Source organism: Vulpes vulpes, unplaced genomic scaffold (genome assembly GCF_048418805.1).
Source record: "Vulpes vulpes isolate BD-2025 unplaced genomic scaffold, VulVul3 u000000648, whole genome shotgun sequence".
Taxonomy (NCBI): domain Eukaryota; kingdom Metazoa; phylum Chordata; class Mammalia; order Carnivora; family Canidae; genus Vulpes; species Vulpes vulpes.
The window spans coordinates 226,344-248,963 of record NW_027325769.1 but is presented as its reverse complement, the minus strand read 5'-3'; the positions used below and the strand labels follow the sequence as shown (position 1 = coordinate 248,963).

Sequence of the window (22,620 nt, the reverse complement as noted above, 5' to 3'; positions counted from 1 at the left end):
GGCAAAGCAAAGGAAGAAAGAGTTATGCCACATCATTCTTGCATTCCTTTTTTACTGAGAAGACAAAAGCTTTTCCAGCATCCATATCCAGCCTCTTCCTACTCACATCCCCAACATTAATCCTGAGTCACATGGCCACCTCTAGACCAGCTACTGACAAAGGACAATTAGATAACTGTGACTGATTTAGACTATCAATGATTCAGCCCCTGGGGCTGGAGAGAGGCCCAACTTTCCTTGAGATCAAGGTATTACCACTCTCTCCTGAACAACCAGATGTGTCCTATCTGATGGACTGGCATAGACATTTATCCTAAATGAGAGCTGAAACTCACAGGACCTGAGAGTTAGAGGCAGATACCTGAAGCTGTCATGCTTCTGAAGTTTATTAAGATTGGGCTGTTCAATTTGTTTAAATGCCATCATGTGCTCAAATATCTACCCCAAGTATCTTTTTTTCTTAAGGTAGTTCAAGAGAGTTTCTGTTATCAAACCAAAGGGTCTTTGTTACAGGAAAAATCTCACCACCAGCATCCTGCACGGCCTATCAGCATGCTGTAGGCTGTATACCAGTCATTCACAGTCATTCACAACTCCCTCAGCAGTGACATGGCTCTTTGTACCCAACACTCTGCTCCTCCTGAGGTGACCCAAACACTTAGACATTATGTCATCAGCCTGACAACCTCTTCCTCCCCCCTCTTCACCTTCAGATAGCATTCGTTGAGGTCCCAAGTGTCCAGGGAGGACTGCTGGGTCCTTCAGGCCTATGTGACAACAGACGGATGCAGGGCTACATAGTGACACCCACCCTGACCAGTGGAGGAACAGAGCAGAGATGTCACATCACAAATCCATGATAAAGGCCAAAAATACTTCCTGCCTTCTGACTGTTAGCCCAATACTTTTTCCTTTTTTTAAGCCATCTGATTGTCTTCCAGGCCACACACATACACACACACACTCATCTATACTCTCACAATTAAGAAAGAACCTAATGAGTGAAAAGCCTGGCCAGCCCGGCATACTATTCCATCCCTGCCAATAGCCACAAAGAATCTTTTGTGGGCGATTATAAGGACTGTCACAGAAGTGTCTATAGGGATATCTCTGCAGAGCTCTTGCTCAACAATCTATGAACTTGATTGAAATTCTTTTTCAGCATATATATTGTTCTTCTCTATCCCTCAACTAATGCAAGTTTTATATAGCATTTCTCAAAATGTGTTTCATTCAACTTACAGGTTTTACATCAACAAATGGTTCCATGATCAGATGACTTTGCAAGCACCCGATGAAAGAAAGTTAAATGGCTTCTTCAATGCAGGACAAGGCACAGGCTTCAATAATTCCAATATGCATGATGAGTAGCTAAGGAGGGATGGAATATGTGGCATCTTCCAAATTTGTTTCACCACCGAAAGCTTTTTCCTTGGCCTATATTGAACAGCTGATGAGGCTTTGGGAGACACTGAGAAACAGAGGCATCCAAGGGGCAGATGCTAGAAATTACCTACCTCTATGTATGTATGTATGTATGTATGTATTTATTTATTTATTTATTTTACGATAGTCACAGAGAGAGAGAGAGAGAGAGAGAGAGAGAGAGAGGGGCAGAGACATAGGCAGAGGGAGAAGCAGGCACCATGCACCGGGAGCCTGATGTGGGATTCGAACCCGGGTCTCCAGGATCGCTCCCTGAGCCAAAGGCAGGAGCTAAACCACTGCGCCACCCAGGAATCCCCTACCTACCTCTTTTAACTGCCAAGAGGCATATTCTGTGACCTGGTTAGGTAGGGGTTGTCCAGACCTAAGAGTACCCCCAGTGAATATACTAGATACTTAGGATGGCCCCTTCATCCACTGTGTGTAGAGTTCCACATCCCAGTTGCTGCCCTGGGTGAGAGGCACCTTGGTCTAGGAAGGGGTGCACTTGAGCTGATGATGTTTTTCTCTGATCCCTAGGTTTCCCTCCTTCAAAATGAGCATGGTGCACCACATTAAAACAGGGAGAATGTGGTCATTACCAAAGAGTTCAACACCCTGTTATTTTTCTTGTGTTCCACCCTTTAATGAAAGCAATTTTCATTCATGCAAGGGTGAGCAAGCCACCCTGACCTTGGTGACATGGTACATAAAATAAAAACTTTTAAGGCTTTTTTTTTTTTATTGTCTTGCTTACATCCATCTTCTCTAAAAAAAACCACTTGGCACAACATAACAAAAATATCTTTCTACAAATGTGCAAACATTTCCCTTAGCTATCTGGCACCAATGTGGCTGCCCCATAACCTTTAGATGCTTTAAGCATCTCTATGCTGATGAAATGATTTTAGGAGAATTAAATGCACAATTGGCAATGGTTCTGCCAAAGCCTCATCGCAGGACATCTAGAAGGAAGGTGTGCTTCCCTGGAAGCCTTTGCTCCAGGGACAGAGAGATCTACATCAAAGAGGAAAATAACTAGACAAACACATTTATCATCACAGTGTGATGTTATCAGCTGCAGTTTATGGGACAAGTCTAGGAGAACTCATCTCTTGCTCCCAGGGTTCAGCATTAGCAGCCACAAAATGATAAAAAATTCATTACTAACCTCCAAGATGATTATTTTCAGGTTATGTTAATAAGCATCCTTACTCCTCTGAACTTACTTTGACCTGATATTCTCCTAAATTGAATCATTTAAAATGTCTGAGAAAATTGGAGATTCTGACCATACCTCTATATCCCACATCCATGAAAGAAGAACACGTCTTCTCTGCAGCAAGGAGAATACAATTATTAAAAGGCACATGGTGCAAGAAGGGAAAAAACAAACAAGGGCATCTCAAGACTGAGGTTCTAGTCAGTGTTTGGGTAGCTCTATTTATGGGCTGAATTTTATTCCCCCTAAATTCACATGTTGAAGTCCTAGGAACTGGTACCTTAGAATGTGATTTCATGGGGTGCCTGGGCAGCTCAGTGTGTTAAGCACGTGCCTTAGGCTCAGGTCACGATCCCAGGGTCCTAGGATGGAGCCCCACATTGGGCTCCCTGCTCAGCAGGGAGCCTGCTTCTCCTCTCCTCCCTGGCTTGTGCTCTGTTGCTATCTCTGTCTCTCAAATAAATAAAATCTTAAAAAAAAAAGTGACTTTATTTTGGAAATAGGGTCTTTATGGAGGTAATCAAGTTAAAATGAGGTCATTAGGGTGGCCCTTATCCAATATGACTGGTGTACTTGGAAAAAGGGAAAATTTGGACAGACATACCTAGTGGGAAGATGATGTGAATAAACATGGGGAGAAGACAGCCACTGACAAGCCAAGGAGAGACACTAGGAGCAGATTTGTCCCTCCCAGCTCTCCAAAGGAACCAATCCTGCCAATACCTTGATTTTAGACTTCAAGTTTCCAGAACTTGGAGACAACAAATTTCTGTTGTTTATGCCACTCAGCTTGTGGTCCTCTGTTATGGTGGCTCCAAAACACTAATACAATGCATTCTCAGGTAACTCTCCTATATAATATCTCTGGGTCTCAGTTTCCTCATCTAGAGCAGTAGGGGGCAAATGGCCTTTGAAATTGCTTTTATCTCTAAAGGTTAATGATCAAGGATGAAGGTACTGCTCACCAATTCTCCTGAGATGTAATCATATACCATCTTGGGAGAAAAGCTTTCCTTCTTATCTATACATCAATGGATTATTATATACAGGCTGAAAGCATCTCTGATAATCTGGTCTGGCCATCCCAATTTACATTTCCCTAATGGCTTTGGAAAGCAAAATAAGGAAGAAAGGAGGCTTGAAGTAATTCCTATGAAAGGCAAACTTATAAATATGTATCTTTTTGAAGACATTCATCATTTGGAAAAACTGGCTTGTGAGACAGTCTAGGGGAGGTGCTGGGGTGGGCTCACATGAAAAGATCAGTAGCAAACATAATGCTTGTCATGGAAGGGAACGTGTTCTCGGCACCATTATGGAGCTTCTGAGTGCTACTATCCTGTTTTACTTTACCAATAAAACAGTTAATAACAATGCTTCTCTGCAACATTTATCAGCCTCTCATCAGAATGTATCATGTTGGTATAAATCATGGGCTATTACTGTATCTTCAAAGCCTGGAATTTAGTTTTCATGCCAGAACCATAATGGGTAAGAAGAGCATTTTGGCAACAGAAATCACAATTCCAAATACTATTAAATAGAACTGATGTCCTAATTCCCTTTCTCTTTCCCTTACTGAATATCTACTCTCTTGCCAAGGGCTATACCAAGATGAGCCTTCTATGAAGTGATTTTATCATTTTTAACCGAGGTGACCTTCTTAAGCGGCAGCTAAATGGCTGCTGTAGCATCCAGTGTATTAACACAAAATTCAACATACCTGACAAACAAATCTGGTGCTTATGTTAGTTAAGGTCGCAATGAGATGGCTCACCCAAATCACAATCATTCAAATAAGGTTTATTTACTATGGAATTTTTTATAAAGGGGTACCCAAGGTATAAAAACAAACACAAGGAATTGTGGGGGCAATAGGCCAGTATCAAGAGCTGATGCACTGTACCCACCCCCTAGGCACAAGGAGACAAGGGGAAACAGTGCTTAACAGAATCTTGAAGGAGGGAAAGCCATGTAGAGAAGATGGTCTTGAGAGGAGCAGTGATATTCGGTGGTCTAGGGACACAGCCCAAGGCATCTTCCCAAGGACAAAGTGAGGAAAGGAAGTACCCTGACTGACCTCACTCACTCTCCCTCCCTCCAGTTTCCCACCAGGGCTCCCCATTAGTCAGATACAACCTGAGACAAAGGGCATGGGGTCCAGGGATGTGATCTGTAAGGATCAGTCTCCAAAGACCAGAATGAGTGGACCTGGAGGTGGATGATGTGTGGCCCTGTGCAATATGACCCCACAGACACATTAAAGTATTCGTAAATTTTCTAAGAGCAGAAAAATATTTGCTCTTGTTCACCATTTTATCCCCCAGCTACATCATTCCAATACCAATCAATTTCCCAGTGCTCTAACCAGGTATCCAATACTTCAATACAGTGTTGATGCTACTCAAAGTCAGCAAAGACCCCACAAAGTAAAGGCTGGGTCCCACAAGATGCTCTCACTTTAGATAGTAGCCACAAATTGGGTCCCTAGGAAACCTGCACATTTGCCCAACTGATTACAGATTTGCAGGTTCCCATGACTCCCACTCAGGCTGAATAATTTGCTAGAACAGCTCAGGAAAGCACTCAACTTTCTATTACAGCTTTTCTCCAAAGAATGTAACTCAGCAACAGCCAAATGAAAGAAAAAGGTTCATAAGGTGACGTATGGGGCGCGGGGTGGGGGTGGGGGGGGTGGGGGGGGGAGTATCCAGAACTTCTGTGCCCTCTGAATGTCATCCACTCAGCAAATCAACATCTTATCCAACCTGAAAGCTCCGTGAGCCCCACTGCTTCAGAGATTTTATGGAAGCTTCATTACTAAATCATTTACTAAATCACTGGCCATTGGTGATTGAATTAAATCTCCAGCCTTTCTTCTCCCTAGCGGTTGGAAGCTGATATTCATAGCCCTCTCACATGGTGGGTTTCTGAAGCTATCTAAGGACCTGTATTCAGGCACCTCATTAGTATACAAAAGATACTCCTAACACTGAAAATTCCAAGGATTTTAGGAGCTCTGTGCCAGGAATGGGGACAAAACCAAATATATTTTTTTTTTATCATGCCATATAGCCACGTCCTATCATACTATCTGGTGCATAACAGACAGTTATATTGGCTATTAATGATGCAGTCTCCTCAAGCCACTCTAGAGTCCATCCATCTTTCCTTTCTTCTTTCCTTTCCTTCCTTCCTTGGGATTACTGAAATTTTTTAGCCAAAATTATACATGGTTTTAACATTCTCCTTCCCCTTTTAGTTGGGTATTCTAGAAAAAACAAACCATGACAAGACAGGTCTCCAGAATCTTAGGGCATTTCACACTCTTGACATTCCAAGCCCTGGGAGACCCAATGGAGAAACATTCAAAAAGACTTTTCAGAGATGGAACCAAACCTACTGATTTACAGTCTCCTTGGTTTCATACCTTATTTTTTACCTTTGCAATCAACAGATTCTGCTGTCCCAAAGAGACGTAGGAAGCTAGGGTTGGACATTTGCTGGGAATGCTAGAATATTTTTGCTTATGTCATATGTTGTGCAACATGCCACTGAAAGGACTTTATATTCTGGATAGTTTCCCAATGATATGAGTCCCACCTTATGCTTTTAAAATCCCAAGTGATCAGCATTTTACATAACGTAGGGAAAACTGGGTTTCTGCCAAAGGAAACTCTGAAACCAAGGATAAAGAAAATGTGGAATGGAGTAGAGGTATTTTAAATGCATTAACAGAGAAAACAAAAGTGAAAAACACACATAGGTCCATTTGGATTGAATATATCTTGAAAACATGGTGTGAAATTCCAGTTTAAATAAGGGTTGGGATAAGGGTGTTTAAGTTTTCTATCAGCAGAGCTAGCCCTCAATCTGATGGACTGTTAGGCTTCTCTCTAGTTAGTAACAGCCTTCTACTCTTAACAAAAATGAGCCAAACTCTAGGACCAAACTCTGAACTCTCAACCTAAACAGGTGTGCAAGGGCTTGATGAGGTCCTTTTAGAGAATATTTTCAGCCCTGCTCACACACCCATGGCCCACCTTCCTATGGAAGTATATACCCTTCAACCTGAGCAAAAGTTACTCCTCAATTTCTTAAACCCAGTGTCCTCTCTGGCCACCCCCCCTCCCCTGGGGCATATGACACCTCTTTGATGAGCAGCACACAATATCAACACTTCAGGCAATGATAAGAAAATGCACCCAAGCAGAGATGGTGATATACAGCTTGCACAAGTTTGCTGGAAACAGATATTGACACTGGAAAGAACGGCCTACGGCAGCTGTTCTAAACCCAGTTGATAATTCTAAATGACCTTGGGGAGGGGTAGCCGGGAACAACCAGTGAGTCTTTTGAAAGAGGCGATGGTGAGACAGAATTGGGCCCACCAAAGAATAATAGATAAAGGTGGATCCCAGGTGTCTTTTTAAAGCTACTTCTGCCCATCATACAACAGAAAAGAGGCACATTGATTATTTTCCTTTAATGTCTCTAAACAGTACTCACCTGGATTGGGTACAGTGGCATGACAAGGGAAACACTTTCAAAATATACATGTGCAAGATCTTCCCTACCCAGCCAGCCACCCACCCACCCCACCATCCTGACAAACCCTACGTGGGGGGAAACCTACGTATTTTGTAGGAGCTCCCAGGGCTTTCTGATCCTCCCTCCTCCCTTTATCCCGACTTCTTCCTGGTTAAGATTCACTGAGTGCTAGTTCTCTATTACACTAAATTACTAGAAAGAAATATATTTGGGTCACATATCTTAATTCCCTGCTGATACACCTTAATGGAATTAATATTTAACAATACACACTTGACTTAGATCAGAAATGCCTTATAGAGGTTATCTACTTAAATTTTACATTGTTACACCTTCTGGAAAATAAGTTTCAATGATTGGATACATTACCCAACATCCATCACATAAACCCTTCACAAAATTGCAGGTCTGACAAAAGGTGGTCCCCTCCACCACCACCCCGGCAAAACACATCTGTCTTTCTAACAGATGATGATGAAGAAATAATGTAAAGCATTTGCCCTGGTGCCTCAGCTGCTAGAACACAAGCCTGTTTTACCAAGAACTGTGCTGGCTGGCAAGGATCCCTAGAAATGGCTTGTAAGGCAGTGTGGTCCAATAGAACTTTCTGTGATGATAGCAATGTTCTTTGTCCATATTGTCCAGTCCAGTAGCCAGGAGACACAGGTGGCTGGTGAGCATTTTCAAGGTGACTGGTGTGGTGGAGGAATGAATTTTAAATCGTATCTAATCTCAAGCAATTTAAGTTTAAACAGCCACATGTGGCTCGTGGTTATATTGAGCAGCATGGTTGCAAGGCCACTTGTAAAATTTAAACTGGTGGTTAATACTTACACACAATAAGGCAAGACAAAAGTTTTATGGTAGTTTCAACTGATGAGCAAATGCTACGTTTAAGTTTTAAGAGTGTCACAAGACTTTTAGTAGTATCACAGTTGGCCCTTGACAACTCAGAAGTTGGGAGCATGGACCCTCCACGCAGTCAAAAATCCTTAAACAACTTTTGACTTTCCTAAAACTTTACTAGTAAACAGAGGCCTTACTGATAACATAGAGTCAATTGACACATATTTTAAATGTTATGTATCTTATATATCATATTCTTACAATAAAGCTAAAGAAAAGAACAGGTTCTTAAGAAAATTGTAAGGCAGAGAAAAATACATTCACAGTACTGCATTTGCCAAAAAACACCCCCATATAAGGGAACCCATGCAGATCAAATCTGTGGTGTTGAAAGATTCAGCTGTATTTGGAAAGACTTCTGCATGTCCAGGGCTGACTGCGGCTGCTCTTAATAAAAAGGAGAAGGCTCAGGTCATCTGTAGAGCAGCCTGATTTAACTGGATGTGGCCCCTGTCCTGAACTGTCAAACTTATGAGGCTGGGAGCTGAAAAGAGAATTGCTGACTGTCCTCTAAACATATCCTGCTTGAATGGCAAGGTGGTAACCTTTCCTCTCTCTACAGCCAGGGACCCTCCCCTGTTGCAACCCCATCTGGTAAAGGGGGGGCAGGAGGTAGCTTCAAAGTTTGCTTTGTTAATTCGCACCTGGAAAATGTGTGCTCTTGATTTAAGGAAGGGCCCATTGGGGTTTGCAGGGTTTCTCAACCTTGACACTAGTGACATTCTGGGGCCCATAATTCTGTGTTGTTGGAGACAGTCCTGTGCTTTGGAAGGTGCATCCCTGGTCTCCCTCATTAAATGCCAGAAGCATCTCCCACCCATCTCAGAAGCACTAACCAAATGTTTCTCCAGATAGGGTCAAATATCCCCTGGGGACCAAGTCATCTCTGGTTGGAACTACCATTCTAGGAATAAGTTTTTGAACTATAGTCTACTTGAGAAAGGAAACCAATCTTTGTTTCTTGTTTTTTTAAATCTCTAGTACCCAGTCGATGTCTGTTACTCGATGTGCACACAGGCATTACTTAGATGAAAGAATAAAAGGCCACTATTAATTGTTAACTTTATAAATGTCCCCCTCAGTGCCTAGCATAGTGTAAGAATCAATACATATTTTCTGGTGGTTAATATTTTTACAGGTTTTTAAAAAAGCAGAAATTTCTACTACTATTTCTGAGGCAGAAAAATGATGGGGAAAATAAATCTTTCTCATACCTTCATGTACATGAAGCAATTATTTCCTGGCCTCTCGGGGTTTTCAGCAAACAGTGCAAGTCTAGAAAATATAGTCTCGCCATTTCCAAAAGCACCAGGATTGTCTGTGTGTGAGGACAGGATGCGTCTCAGGCTTGGTCTCTTCACAGCGGTTTGTCTGGGTGCTGGGATCAAGAGGATTCCTTCCTCCCTGACTGGGGGGAGCTGATCATCTCTGGCACCAGATGAGACTCCTAGGAACCCCTGCTGCCAGGTTTCCTGTAAGAGAAAAACAGACAGCTGGCTTCAGTTCACAGTCCTGAGCCTTTAAGATGCACTCCCCAGCACGTGATGCTTTTATCTCACAACCAAACCCTGGAGAATGAGCCTACCACCTAATTAAAGCCAAACCCATCGCACCTAAAACTTTGGAGATGATTTACCTCCATGGACACATGGCACAGCAGAGCAGAAGGAAGTTAAAGGCATTCCTGCTGTGCACAGATTTCAACAGACGATGTGTTTGGTATAGTCTGCCCTTCACTATTTTCCTCAACTGTTTATGGTACTTAACACTTTTTGGAGGAGATTTTTCATTTAATGAAAAATATCACTTTCCAAGTTCCATAGCGCTGGCTGTACATTTAAAGAACCGCTGTATTCAAACCACCACAATGATTAAGTCACATTGCTATTTAACCAAGGACAAGGCCAAAGCATTTATTACCATTAGACAAGAAAGAGAAGGGGAAACCCATCCCTTCCTTTAGAGTACTTTGCTGGAGACATACTGGAATCACCTGGGCAGCTCTAAAGTCTCAAGACTTGGGCCACAAACCAGAGGAAATCAGAATCTCAGTGTAGTAGTAGGCATTACAGATTTTTTTTAAAGTAAATGTTTGATTTTGGAAGAGCTTTAGGTTTATGGAAAAAATTACAAAGAGACTACATACATTTTCCATATACCTCATAGACAGACATACCCATTTCCCCCTATCATTAACATTTTATATTAGTATGGTACATTTGTTACCATCAATGAGCTAATTTTTTTTTTTTTTTTAGATTTACTTATTTATTTGAGATAGAGAACATGCACACATTGCAAAGGGAGAGGGAGAAACTCAAGTAGACTCCCCACTGAGTGCAGAACCTGACTCTGACCTTCATCCTATGACCCAGAGATCATGACCTGAGCTGAAATCAAGAACCACCCAGATGCCCTTAATGAACTGATATAGTTACATTAACTAAGATCCATAATTTTTCACATTTCCTCAGTTTTTCCCTAGTTTTCTTTCTGTATTCCAGGATCCCATCTGGATTACATGTAGTTGTCATGTCTTCTGAGGCTCTTCTGGGCTGCAAGAGTTTCACAGACTTTCCTTGTTTTTTGATGACCTTAATAGTTTTAAGGAGTACTGGCTAGATATTTTGTAGTGTCCCTCAACTGGGATTTGTCTGATGTTTTTCTCATGATCAGACTGGGGTTACATGCTTTTGGGAAGAAGACTATAAGATGAAGCCATTCTCATCACATTAGATAAAGGGTACACAGGTCAACATGAGTTGTCACTAATGATATTGACCCTAATCATTTGCCTGAGACAGTGTGTGTCGGGTTTCCCCCGAACAAAGTTAGTTTTTTGTCCCTTTTTTCTTACTGTACTCTTCTGAAGGAAGTCACTCTGGTCTATACTTGTCCAGAATCTCATATAATTTGAATCATATAATGCGTAGCCTTTTCATATTGGCTTCTTTTACTTAGCAACTTACATTTAAGATTCATTCATGTCTTTTTGTGGCTTGATAGTTCATTGAGAATCTTCCATTGTATAGATGTTTACCAAGGTTTGTTTATCCATTGACCTCTTGGTTGATTCTAGTTTGGGAAATCATAAATATAGTTGCTATAAACATTCCTATGCAGATTTTTTGTATGAATATAAATTTTCAAAACAGTAACTTAAATTTTCAAATCAGTGAATATGTAGTAGTTCAATCACTGAATGATCTAGTAAGACTACACCTATCTTTGTAAGAAAGTGCCAAACTATCCTCCAGTGTCTGTACTATTTTGCATTCCTACCAGCAATGAATGAGATTACTTTGTTGCTCTAGATCCTTATCTGCTACTGGTGCCAGTTTTTAAATTTTAGCCATTGTAATAGATGTGTCATGTTGTCTCATTGTTTTAATTTGTAATTCTCTAATGACAAATAATGTTGAGTATCTTTTTACTTGTCAATTTTCCATCTGTATACTTTCTTTGGTCAAGCAGCTGTTCAGATCTCTAGCCCTTTTAAAAATTTGATTGTTTTCTTGTTAAGTTTTAAGAGTTGTTTGTAGATTTTGGATATAAGACCTTTATTGGATATGTGTTTGGAAATATTTTCCCAGTTGGTAGCTTGTCCTTTGGTTCTCTTTATAGTGTTTTTCAGACAACAGAAGTTTTTATTTTAATGAAGTCTGATTTCTCAGTTTTTCTTTAATAAATCATGCTTTGCATCATGTATTTACAAACTCATCATCAAACTCAAGGTCACGTAGCTTTTCTTCTGTGTTTTAGTCTAACAGTTTTAAAGTTTTGTATATTACATTTAGGTTTATCATGCATTTTGAGCTCATTTTTATAAAAGTGTAAGGTCTGGGACTAGGTTCACTTTTTAAATTTTGTTTTATGTACAGACTTCCAATTGTTCCAGCACCATTTATTGAAAAGCTTTCTCTGTTGCATTGCCCTTGCTCCTTTGTCAAAGATCAGTTGCCTATATTTGTCTGGGTCTATCTCTGGGTTCTCTATTCTGTTCCACTGATCTATGTGTCTATTGTTTCACCAATGAACATGGTCTTGATTCCTGAAGCCTTATCATAAGTCTTGAAATTGGATAGTGTGAGTTTTCTGATTTTTTTCTTTTTTTTAAGTTTTCCAAATTAGTCCAATGTATAGCCAATGTTAGAATCACTGCCTTGGAGGCAGCTGGGAATAGAAGGAAGAACATGGATTTTTAAAGTCAAGCAAACTTTGTTCAAATTCTTGGTCTGTAGGCAAGCCATTTGAAATCCTGGAGCTTCAGTTTTCTTTTCAGGAAATGGGGGGTTAAAATGCTTACTGGCAGGGGTTTTTGTTGTTTGTTTGTTTTTATAAAAGCAATTCCTTGGAAAACCCCAGCATAGGGATGAGCAAGCAGCAAATGAGTAGTCAAGATGAATTCCCTTTACTTCATTTTGAATGCTTTCTGGAGTGTTTTCTTAGTGTACCCTTAAACCATTTAATTCCAAATATTATCAAGGACTGGCATAGTTTATTATTATATCTCCCAATAGATGCATAAACATGTAAAATGGGTTATAATCCACATTTTTGCTACTCCTGGAAACTGGCTGCCTAGACTAAAAAAATAATCCTATTTGACAGTCTTTTTTAGAAGGAAGTGATTCATGTTGAGCCCATGGGGAATTAATTATGATCTATTTTTTAACGGTTTAGGGAAGGGATAGGAATTTACTGATTGCATGGAAACAATAATGAGAATAAGTAACAAATAGCACAAATGACTTAAAAAAAAAAAAGGTGAGGAAAGTGCCTTTTTAAAAAATAAGGTAAACAGGAAAATGACCAGGAAGGACATATTTTTGAAGCAACAATAGGATCTCTTTATGATTATACCTTTGTACTTCTAAAAATTGGGCCATTGTTTGAGCACACATTTACATAAGTGAGATTATTAGGTTAAAAGTACAGGTTTCAAGATTTTGGTATAAAGTCTTGTTTTCTAAAACACACATCCTTTATTCTACAAAGTAAAAAAAAAATACGTACACAAGCAAGAAAACAAGCAAACAAAAAACTAAAAGTCAGGAAAGGTGAGAAGAGAGAAAACTAAAGAACTGCATTTATCCACTACATCTATGTCCCAAACTTCCTAGGAATTACACACATTTAAATAACTTAGTCGTCATGACAAAGTTAATACCATTCTCACTTCATAGAAAAGAAGTGAAGTGTCAGAAAAGCTAAATAATGGGCTACAAAGCAGACAGTTCACATGGCCGAGCCAGGAATCCAAGTATGCCTCTAAACCAAGCACTCCAGCGCCATCTCAAACATCATTATACCTTACTGCTCTAATTCTTTAACATCTCAAAAGGAGAAAGAGCGTGAGAAAATGTTTGACTTCTAAAAAAGATCCCCAAAGTGCCTAGGTATCTTATAAACTGGATCCTAATTTGTACTTATTTTCCTGTAGGGATATCCTAAGAATTCTGGTACTGCCTCCTATTGCAGTGCTGAAAGGAAAGGATTCTTTCATTTCTTGCAGGACACGGACAGGCCCATGTTCACAATGGCCTTCCCAAGACGGTAACCCTCCCCTGGCACATCCCCAGGAGTCATTAGTGAATCCCGGAGCCCTCCATGCCTGCTCTCAAAAGATCTGCCAGCCCAGCAGCAGCAGCAGCAGCAGCAGCAGCAGCAGCAGCAGCAATAATGAGACTCGGCCACCGTAACAGATGCTGGTGATTCACCGGAGAGGGGGGCAGGTCTCGCTGTGCCTCTCCTTCCTGCCGCAAACATGAAGCCCAACCAAGCTGCTCACAATAAAACTGACGACAAAACTCAAAGAAAAGAAAATGTCAGGGGTCAGAAGTGGCCACAGAAACCACTGTAGAACCCAATTAAAAGCTGGTCTTCTCCAGCTTCACTTGTGACAGGTATTTCTGTGTGCTTCCCTGCTTTCTTTCCCTGAGGATGGGTGATGAGACATAAACCAGCAGAGTGGAAAATGCTGCCCCAAGAAAGGAACTGCTAGAGAATTCACAGTAGCAGGTGCAATGCAATGTAGGAGTAATTAAAGATATTGGAAGAGTAAACAACCTTCCGTCGTGTAAAGTAGAAGGAGATGGGGAAACTGGGGACTTAAATTTCAGGGACTTTATTCATAAGAGAGATATAAGGCTATCTTGTCACAGTCATGCTGGGAATCCCAGGTGGGAGAGTTTTAAAAACCAGTTGTCTAGGGTCTGATCCTCCATTTTGCTAGCCTAGAAACTAAATTTTGTCTACTTATTCAGAGCTACTCAGGTTCTCAGGGGCTTCCATGCTCAGTAGGTTATAAGATCCCAAAACACAACACAAACCAGAATGCCAAGGTGTGGTTATTGTTTTTCATTTGTAATATTTTTCATTTGTACCCTTTTATTTATAATAGTTGGGGGAAATTTGCTATTAATTATAATACTATTGCAGGGAATCATCCTGTATTGGTTAGATATTGCTGTGTAACAGCCACACCCAAATTCAGAGGCTTCAGACAATTAGCATGTGTTTTTGCTCACACATCTAGGGTAGCAGGGCAGCTCTGCTAATCTGGGACAGGCTCAGCTGCTCTCTCCTGGGCTCACTCAGGCACTTGTGCTCACCTGGTGTTTGGGCCACATGGGCTGACTGATCTAACACATGGCTAGTATAGTCCAGCAACCTGCCAAAGATGTAAGAGTAAACATTTCTTGTTTCTCATGCTTGAGCAAGTTGGCCTAGGTGTGTTTCCATGGTGGCTATACAATGTTCAGACAGAGAAAGAGAGAGAGAGAGAGAGAGAAGTATTTATGGCCTCATGAGACTTAGGCTTAGAAGTAGCACATCATGACTTCCCCCACAGTCTGTGGCCACAACAAGTGACAAGCCAGCCCACGTTCAAGGGGTTAAGAAACAGTCTCTAGCTATTGACGAGATGAGTTGCCAAGTCACATACAGGATACAGGAAAGGTAAAAATTACAGCTATTTCGGCACCAACCTTCCATACCTCCCTTTCTTAGGCTCTTAAATATTGAATTAATAAGCAGAGGCCATTTGATAAAAATAGAATCAAATATAACTGGATAGTGCTCAGGGGTTATTTCAACCAAGCTTCCAAAGAATCTGATAAACTATACTTGCTCCAAACCCAGAATGTATCAAACACCAGATTGCCTCTTCCCCTCTCCTACCGCCCCCCCCCCCCCCCCCCCCCCCCGCCGGCCAGCCTTCTCCCACACATCTTAAATGTCCATTTGGAAGTCATCTCTCGGAGTGGATTCTTTCTGCAGATGCCTGCCACTAAACTGTCCATTATGCACTGCTTTTTGCTGCCTTCAGTCTTATGGTGGCACCTGTTTCCACATAATAGATTTACTTCCTGTAGCTACTACAGTAACTAATATGTTTGGGTTTTAGTCAATAAAAATTTAATTGCTGCTAGAGGTGCTTCAGGAAGAGAGAGTAGAGAATATTCTCTCTTGTCTCCTGCCCCCTCCTTGGAGCAGAAAGGAAATGGTGCTCATGGAATCTGGAAATAGAATTTTTTGTTTGTTTGTTTTTCTTTCATTAGCAGATTCTGTAATGACCACAAATTTATGGATGGTTTGTAACCAAGTGGAAGAGGCCAAATCTTTGTGGGCCGCACAGGTTTACTGCATTCTCAGGAACATTTCCTGAAGTATCCTGGAACTGAAACCTATTTTGCAGAAATCCAAGGAGCCCAAACCCCATTAGAGTAAATTAGCATCTAAGTATTCAACATGGCTTTGGAATGAGTCTCTCTGTAAAGATGAGTTTTCTAGGTTACTATTTCATTACACAATGCCCTCCTTATGAGAGCCCAAGGGAGAAATTTCTCTCTGTTCTCAGAATGGGAAACAGTCAGGCTGCTTCTTAGTACTTGGGATGGTTTTGTGGTGGCTGTTATTACAGATACTATAGATCACGTATATGAGGGCATCTCCTTATTCGGGCAGTTTAGCACCAAAAGTGAGACCCATCTGTAGAAAATCCGTAAGACCTTTTGGTATGAATTTTAGACCTTAACCTCATACCTGACTTTGCCTTATCTTTCGTAGTTCTATACATTCTGCCTTCCTCACTCAATGATTGTTACGGGTTTGTTTTTTTTTTTTTTTTTTTTTTTTTCTAAGCAGGCTCCACACCCAGCATGGAGCCCAATGCTGGGCTTGAACTCACAACCCTGAGATTAAGACTTGAGCTGAGATCAAGAGTCAGATGCTTAACTAACTGAGCCACACAGGGGCACCTATTTAAGATACTTATTAAGCAGAACTAAATGCATTTTAGAGCCTACGAGACTAAAGAAGCAAACAAATACCAATTTCTCAAGAAAGCATAGTTTAATTTTTTTTGAATGCTTAAAAAAATTCTTTGATTTTATCTATCCTGATAAGGACTCTTTCTTTTTGATTTCAGATATTGTGGCCTGAGTTAATGATACTCAATAGCTCAACATTGGTCTAAGAAGACCCTTCTCAGTTTCTTTCTTTCTTCCCTTTGATTTCACTGCTATTCCTCATCTATCCCAAGGCAACCATATCAACGTGTTTAATGCAATCTGTTCTGCTACCCTGTGTTCTTATACAACATATAGTTTTATATGCATGAATCTTAATGGTATGTAACTATAGTTATAAACCTCAATCTGTTTCTTTTTCATTCAGCCCATGTTTTTAAGATCCATATATTTTGCTAAGGGTACATCTACTCTGTTACTTCTCTCTGCTGAAGAGCATGAACCCAACACATTTGGCCTCTCCACTCCCCAGACTACCTCCAATACCCTCCCTGCACCACCACCCCCCCCACACACACACAAATATTCTGTGAGGACAATCCTTATATCCAGGATGAACAGTTTTAAGAGTAAAAGTGTGCTATCAGTAATTCCACAAGGACAGCAGATATATACTGTAATTGTCCTAGGCAAGACAAAATGCCTTGTCACCTTACACATTTAGGATCCTCATGAACTCTGTGAATACCTTCTTGATATATACCCAAGAGTGGATTTGCAGAGTCAGGAAGTATACACAGGCTTAATCTGCTATCATGACCAGAGCCCCCTGCAAGATTTCTACACCAGTTTAAACTCCCATCAGCAGTGCCTGAGGGCTCCCATGCTCCCATGTCCCTGCCAACACTTGGCAGTATCCTGATTTTGCCAGTCTAGTATATGTAAAGAGATACCTCATTGTTAATTTAACTTGCATTCTTTAATGAGTTTGAGCATCTCTTCATGTTCTTGTTAGATTTTTCTATTTATCCTTTCTGTGAATTTTGATCTTGTATCTTAGCCCATTTTCCATTGAGGTATTTGTCTTGCTGATTTGCAGAAGATGGTACTTTTTCTAAAGTGAGCATACATTTCTTTGTCTTCTTAAACGTATAAGCAGCATTACTATCCTTTCTTGCAGAATTAGGGTCACATGATGAGCATATGGATTGCTGGGGTTATAAGATGCTATGAAACAGTTTGATAAGTACAAACAAATTGTAATGGACTAACTGGCGTCTCCCCCTCCAAAAAAATGTCAAATATTGAAAATCTAACCCACAATGTGACTATATTTAAGATGTGGCTTTAAATGAGGTCATATGTGTGGGATCCTAATCCATGAAGGCTTGTGTCCTTATAAGAGAGAGACATCAAGTAGGTGGTATGCACAGAAAAGTTTACTCTAGGTGGGACTTCAAGTCAGATACAGGTAAAAATATTAAATGCATTTAGATTACTTTTCTCTTTGGGCACTTGGAGGCATCAAAACTTGCTGTTTGACAGTTGGAATGCTTTATACAAATTAACCAATGATGCCATTTCCAGGAAATTTTTCAGTATATAGGCTGTTTTCAGAAATCAGGTATTTCTTCCTCTGAAAAAAAATCAGTGAATTCTTCTTCAACTTCATGATTTCCTTTTCCTTTTTTTTTTTTTCAAGATTTTATTTATTCATGAGGGACACAGAGAGAGAGAGAGAGAGGCAGAGACACAGGTGTAAGGAGAAGCAGGCTCCCTATAGGGAACCTGATGCGGGACTCAATCCTGGGACCCAGGGATCATGACCTGAGCTGAAGACAGATGCTCAACTGCTGAGCCACACAGGTGCCCTTCCTTTTTTTTTTAACTTATTTTCCAAAGTAATGTCCTTCCCTGATACCACCAAGTTTCCTAGAGAAAAATATATGTGGCTCAAACACCTTGTTGTTCTTAAAAACTTTTTGCTTCTGCAATTTACAATGTCCAAAAACACTGGAGGGTCTAGGATTTTTCCAACTAGGAAGAGTTTGTCATAGGCCCCGTAGATGGCTTCAGGGACACTGCTAATTATTGTGCTACTTGTTTGTTACCTGCAACATGTCTAATGCAAACGTTGTGATCAGTTCCTACGAATGTGTAGGGAACTAGCTACAAGGTGCCATCATAAACCCTATTAGAAATTATTTATAATACTTAATGTAACACCATGTGGCAGCATTCCACAGAACTAAGCTTATCCTGCTGGACTATTCCCTATCAGACTTCAAATCTCTAAGTAACCAAACCTTCTTCAGAACTCTTTTGAAGCTTAATGCATGCCCTGTATTTCTACAGAGGTTAATAGAACTTGGCCCAACTTTTCCTCAATGGTCCCCTCCTCCACCAGCACCATCACCACCTCCACCCACACTGGAGAGCTGACTTCTGGTCCTTGGAGGGGGGTGCACTCACTTAATCTTCAGATACCCAAAGGACTCTTTACCTGTTTCCCATTGTGGTATTGCTTTTTCCTTTTTACTTCTCCTTGCCATTGTACTTATTTTTCACTATTACTGTAATATCCTGCTGTTTATAACCTCAGAGCCACTCTGCTGTCCTTATCTGTCACTCCTATTCATAGATGTTCACCTTGTCTTCTTTTCTATGTCCTTTTCCTGTTGCTTCTCTCATGCTCCCTGGCATTTGGATGAGCAGAGCATCCATTCATTCTCATTGGCCCAATAGAGCAGGTCTCCTTCCACCTCCTGAAGTTGCTTATGTAAGCTGTGTGTGCACGTGTGTGTGCACATGTGTGTGTTTTCCTGGAGTGAGGATGTAGAATACCTATGGATGATCTACACACCCAACAATTCCCAATTCATATGTCCTTGACTTCCTTTACCACAGAGGCCGAAAAGCTGAAAGTTTTCAATTTGCCAACTTTCCTTATTTTGACCAATAACAAGGAAAATATCCTTTCTTGAATAAAAAGCAAAGAGGGAAGTCCTTTACTCTTCATTCTTTCCTGTGATTCTTGTAGATAAAAAGCACATAAGTAGCCAATCAGCAAACATGAGGCTGTCAGCCTGAGAATGAAGGCCTATACATTTGGTAGAAAGGGCAGAAAGTTAGAGTTTTAAATCTCTAATAGTATCCTTGCACCCCCATCCAGCTCTGGACAGTCTACCTTCATACATATTTTTACATATTATGAAATAAACATACACACAATTTTAAAGAGGAGAAGTAAAAATATCAACAGAAATTCTAAAATTTTCTTCCTGTTCCCTGATTGCTTTGTTATATGCCCTAGAGGCAAGCATCCTATTTTGGAGGCCTCTGCTAAATAATCAAGGTACTGCTATCAACAGAAATCAGTAAAAGTTAAAACAGCAATGACGAAGAAGGGGGAAAATACCCAGAAAAGTATACTCTAAGATAAGGTGGTAATGTTCACTCATTTTTGTTTTATATGTAAATGACTAGAAGGACATACATAGCATGCTAATGGTGGTAGTTTTAACTTACTGTATGTTTGAGCCCTCTTCATCAACCATGTACTAACTGGCAGTAAGAAAAACGAAGAGAAAGAAGTGATATTTTAAATCTATTAGTTCAATACAGGCTTTTCCCCCTCCCTTCCCAAATTTACTTTTTCCTTCCAGGTACCTTTGTCAGGGTGCTGAGTGATCTCCAGCCAGGCAGGTGTGGTGAGGACTAGAGAGGAGGGCTCATTGTACATGGCCTCCAGCCTACTCGGGGGGGGGGGGGGGGGGAGGCAGGGTTGGAAGAAGGAGAATGAGTGTCCCACAAAGCACCACCCTTTTGATGAAGCAACCCTCCCACATATCAGGGGGGTTTTCCCATGTCTCATTCCACCTACCACTGAATTGTCCCAATTCTACCCTGTCATAGAATGATGGGCATTTAGCCCTGGAACACCATCTAGCCCACTCCTGCCTTTTCAGAGACAGAAGAGCAAGCTCTGAAAGTCAAGGGTATGTCCAAGGTCAAAGAAGACATGTAGGCAGCAGAGTGGGGATCAGAACCCATTCAACTGGTAACAACCACCATCACTACCCACCCTGATCACTTCAGGAGATCCTTCTTGCAGGCTGGGCATTGCCCCAAGTGCCATCTACATAAGTCTCTTACCCTTATAAAAGCCCTACACAAGGTAGGTGTTGTCCCCTCCATTTTGAAGTTGAAGAAACTAAGGCTCAGACAGATCATGTGGTTCTTCCAAGGCTAGAAGGAAGCAGAACCAGGAGTTGAACCCAGCGCTGTCTAGCCCTTTCTACCACTTCCGCTGATTCAAGACAGGACAGTGTTTTCTGATGTTACACATTTGCCTACAAAGCAGTTTCCCAGAATTCCTCTAGAGGGGTCCTCAGCTACTGGAGTCTCAGGAAATCATTTCAGTACCACCTCTCTCTCCCCTTGGGTGCAAAGAACGCCTCCTGAATGAGCCTATTCTCTCAGCAGCTGGTGATATTTGATTTGATTAACACCCTGGGACCTATCACCAGACGTAAAGATGATGCCTAATTAATTGCTTACATTAAAGAGCTGGCACGTCTTGCATTCGGTTCACACTTCCAGCTTCAATCATGTTTTTGCTTCAACAATAATATTTACATGATTAGCAAATAGTCGATTCATACTCCAGCATGGACCTAAGCTGGGTGTGGGACTTCCCTAAACAGATGTCCTTGACAGGTGTAAAGAAATAGGCTTTCTTTCTTTTTCTTTTTCTTTCACAGCAAGAGCCATGAGCAAGCTCTTCTGCTGGTCTTTCAATAAAAGAATCATGATTGGATTAACAAATATTCATTGAACACTGACCTATTCTATGTCAGTCATTCCATTTGCAAGGCCCTGTAGGGGCCAAAAAGAAGTGCAGTCACTGAGAAGTCACATTAGACTTAACTGTGTTTTCTTTCCTTTCTTCTTCTTTTTTTGTCCCAGCTGTAGATTCATAGATTAAGAAAAGACACTCTACATTAGACATGTGAAGTTTCAATAGGCATTTGCTGAGCTCTCCAGAGATCTTATCAAGCAAGAGGAGGGAGAGTTTAGGATGTGAGATGACTCCAGGGATGTGAGTAGAGGTCAAGCTGAAAAGAGGTGATGTGCCACCGTATTATCCTATGTAGTACCTTTAATCAGAACATGGATAAGGACACAGAAAAACAAGATTCTATCTTCTGACAACAGGAAATTGGAAGGGATAAGGCAGCATTTTGGATGACAAAGTTCTTGACAATGGGCCAAATTCTAACATCATGAAATTGAAACAAATATCCCAGAACCACCAGACAGAGGGAAGATGTGGCTTTGTGCAAAAGGCTTGGTTGAGATCAGCCACAAGCTTAACACAAGACAATGGTGTGACGTGTGCTCCCAAGTCACTAATGTACCCATTTGACTGCATTTGTGAAGTATCTACACTTAGGATCGGAGAGCCTTGTTCTAAATTTCCCTAGGTCACCCACCCCCATGCAGTGCATTCAGCTCAGCTGTAAGAAGGTTGACCGTGCGCCATATTCTACTTAGGACGCTTTTTAGAATGAAAGGATTTTCAGGTGTAGATTAAGCCTGGAAAATAGGCATGAACAAAGACTCCTAGACAAACTGGGGTCTATTTTGCTTAGTTGAAGAGATTTAGACAGATTGGAGGGTGTTCCAGAGCAGAGGCTTGAGGATGGGCAGGCCTCAAAAACAGATTAAAAAATAGATCTATCTTTGAAGAAAGAGATGGTGAGTCTGAAAAAGAGCAGTGTAAGGTTTATAGGAGAGCTACTATCAGAAATTATAAGGGCAGCATGTAGATGAGAGAGGGACCTGGGGGCTATAGGTCCTGAGGGGTTCTACTCTCGGGTAGCCAAGTGACCTCCAATAGGAAAGATTTTTTGAAAGCATGCCTGGCTATATCCATCAGTTCCTGGTTCACATGCCTACCTAGTTCCTCAAAAAATCCACTAAGGGGGACCTGGTGGCTTAGTTGGTTAAGCATCTGCCTTCAGCTGAGGTCATGGTCCCAAGGTCCTGGGAGAGAGCCCCACTCCAGGCTCCCTCTCCCTCTGCCACTTCCCCTGCTTGTGTGCACACACATGCTCGCTCTCATTCTGTCAAATAAGTAAATAAATAAAATGTAAAAAAATATTCCACTGAAATAGCAATACTTCCTTCTTAGTGAAACCAAGCTGGTTTTCTTCAAAAACATTATTATTATGTAAATATATGGTGGTGGTTCTTTCTTTT

At 41.0% G+C, this 22,620-nt stretch overlaps 1 protein-coding gene across 1 annotated transcript in view; it reads right to left on the bottom strand.

The window, feature by feature from the left end:
- LOC112922134 (uncharacterized) overlaps positions 1 to 22,620 on the bottom strand; it is a 153,175-nt gene that overhangs the window by 61,454 nt on the left and 69,101 nt on the right. The window contains exon 2 of the mRNA XM_072745314.1: positions 9,319 to 9,576. Within this exon, the coding sequence (XP_072601415.1) occupies positions 9,319 to 9,330 (12 nt within the window). The 5' untranslated portion in view covers positions 9,331 to 9,576. The remainder of the gene's footprint in view (positions 1 to 9,318; positions 9,577 to 22,620) is intronic.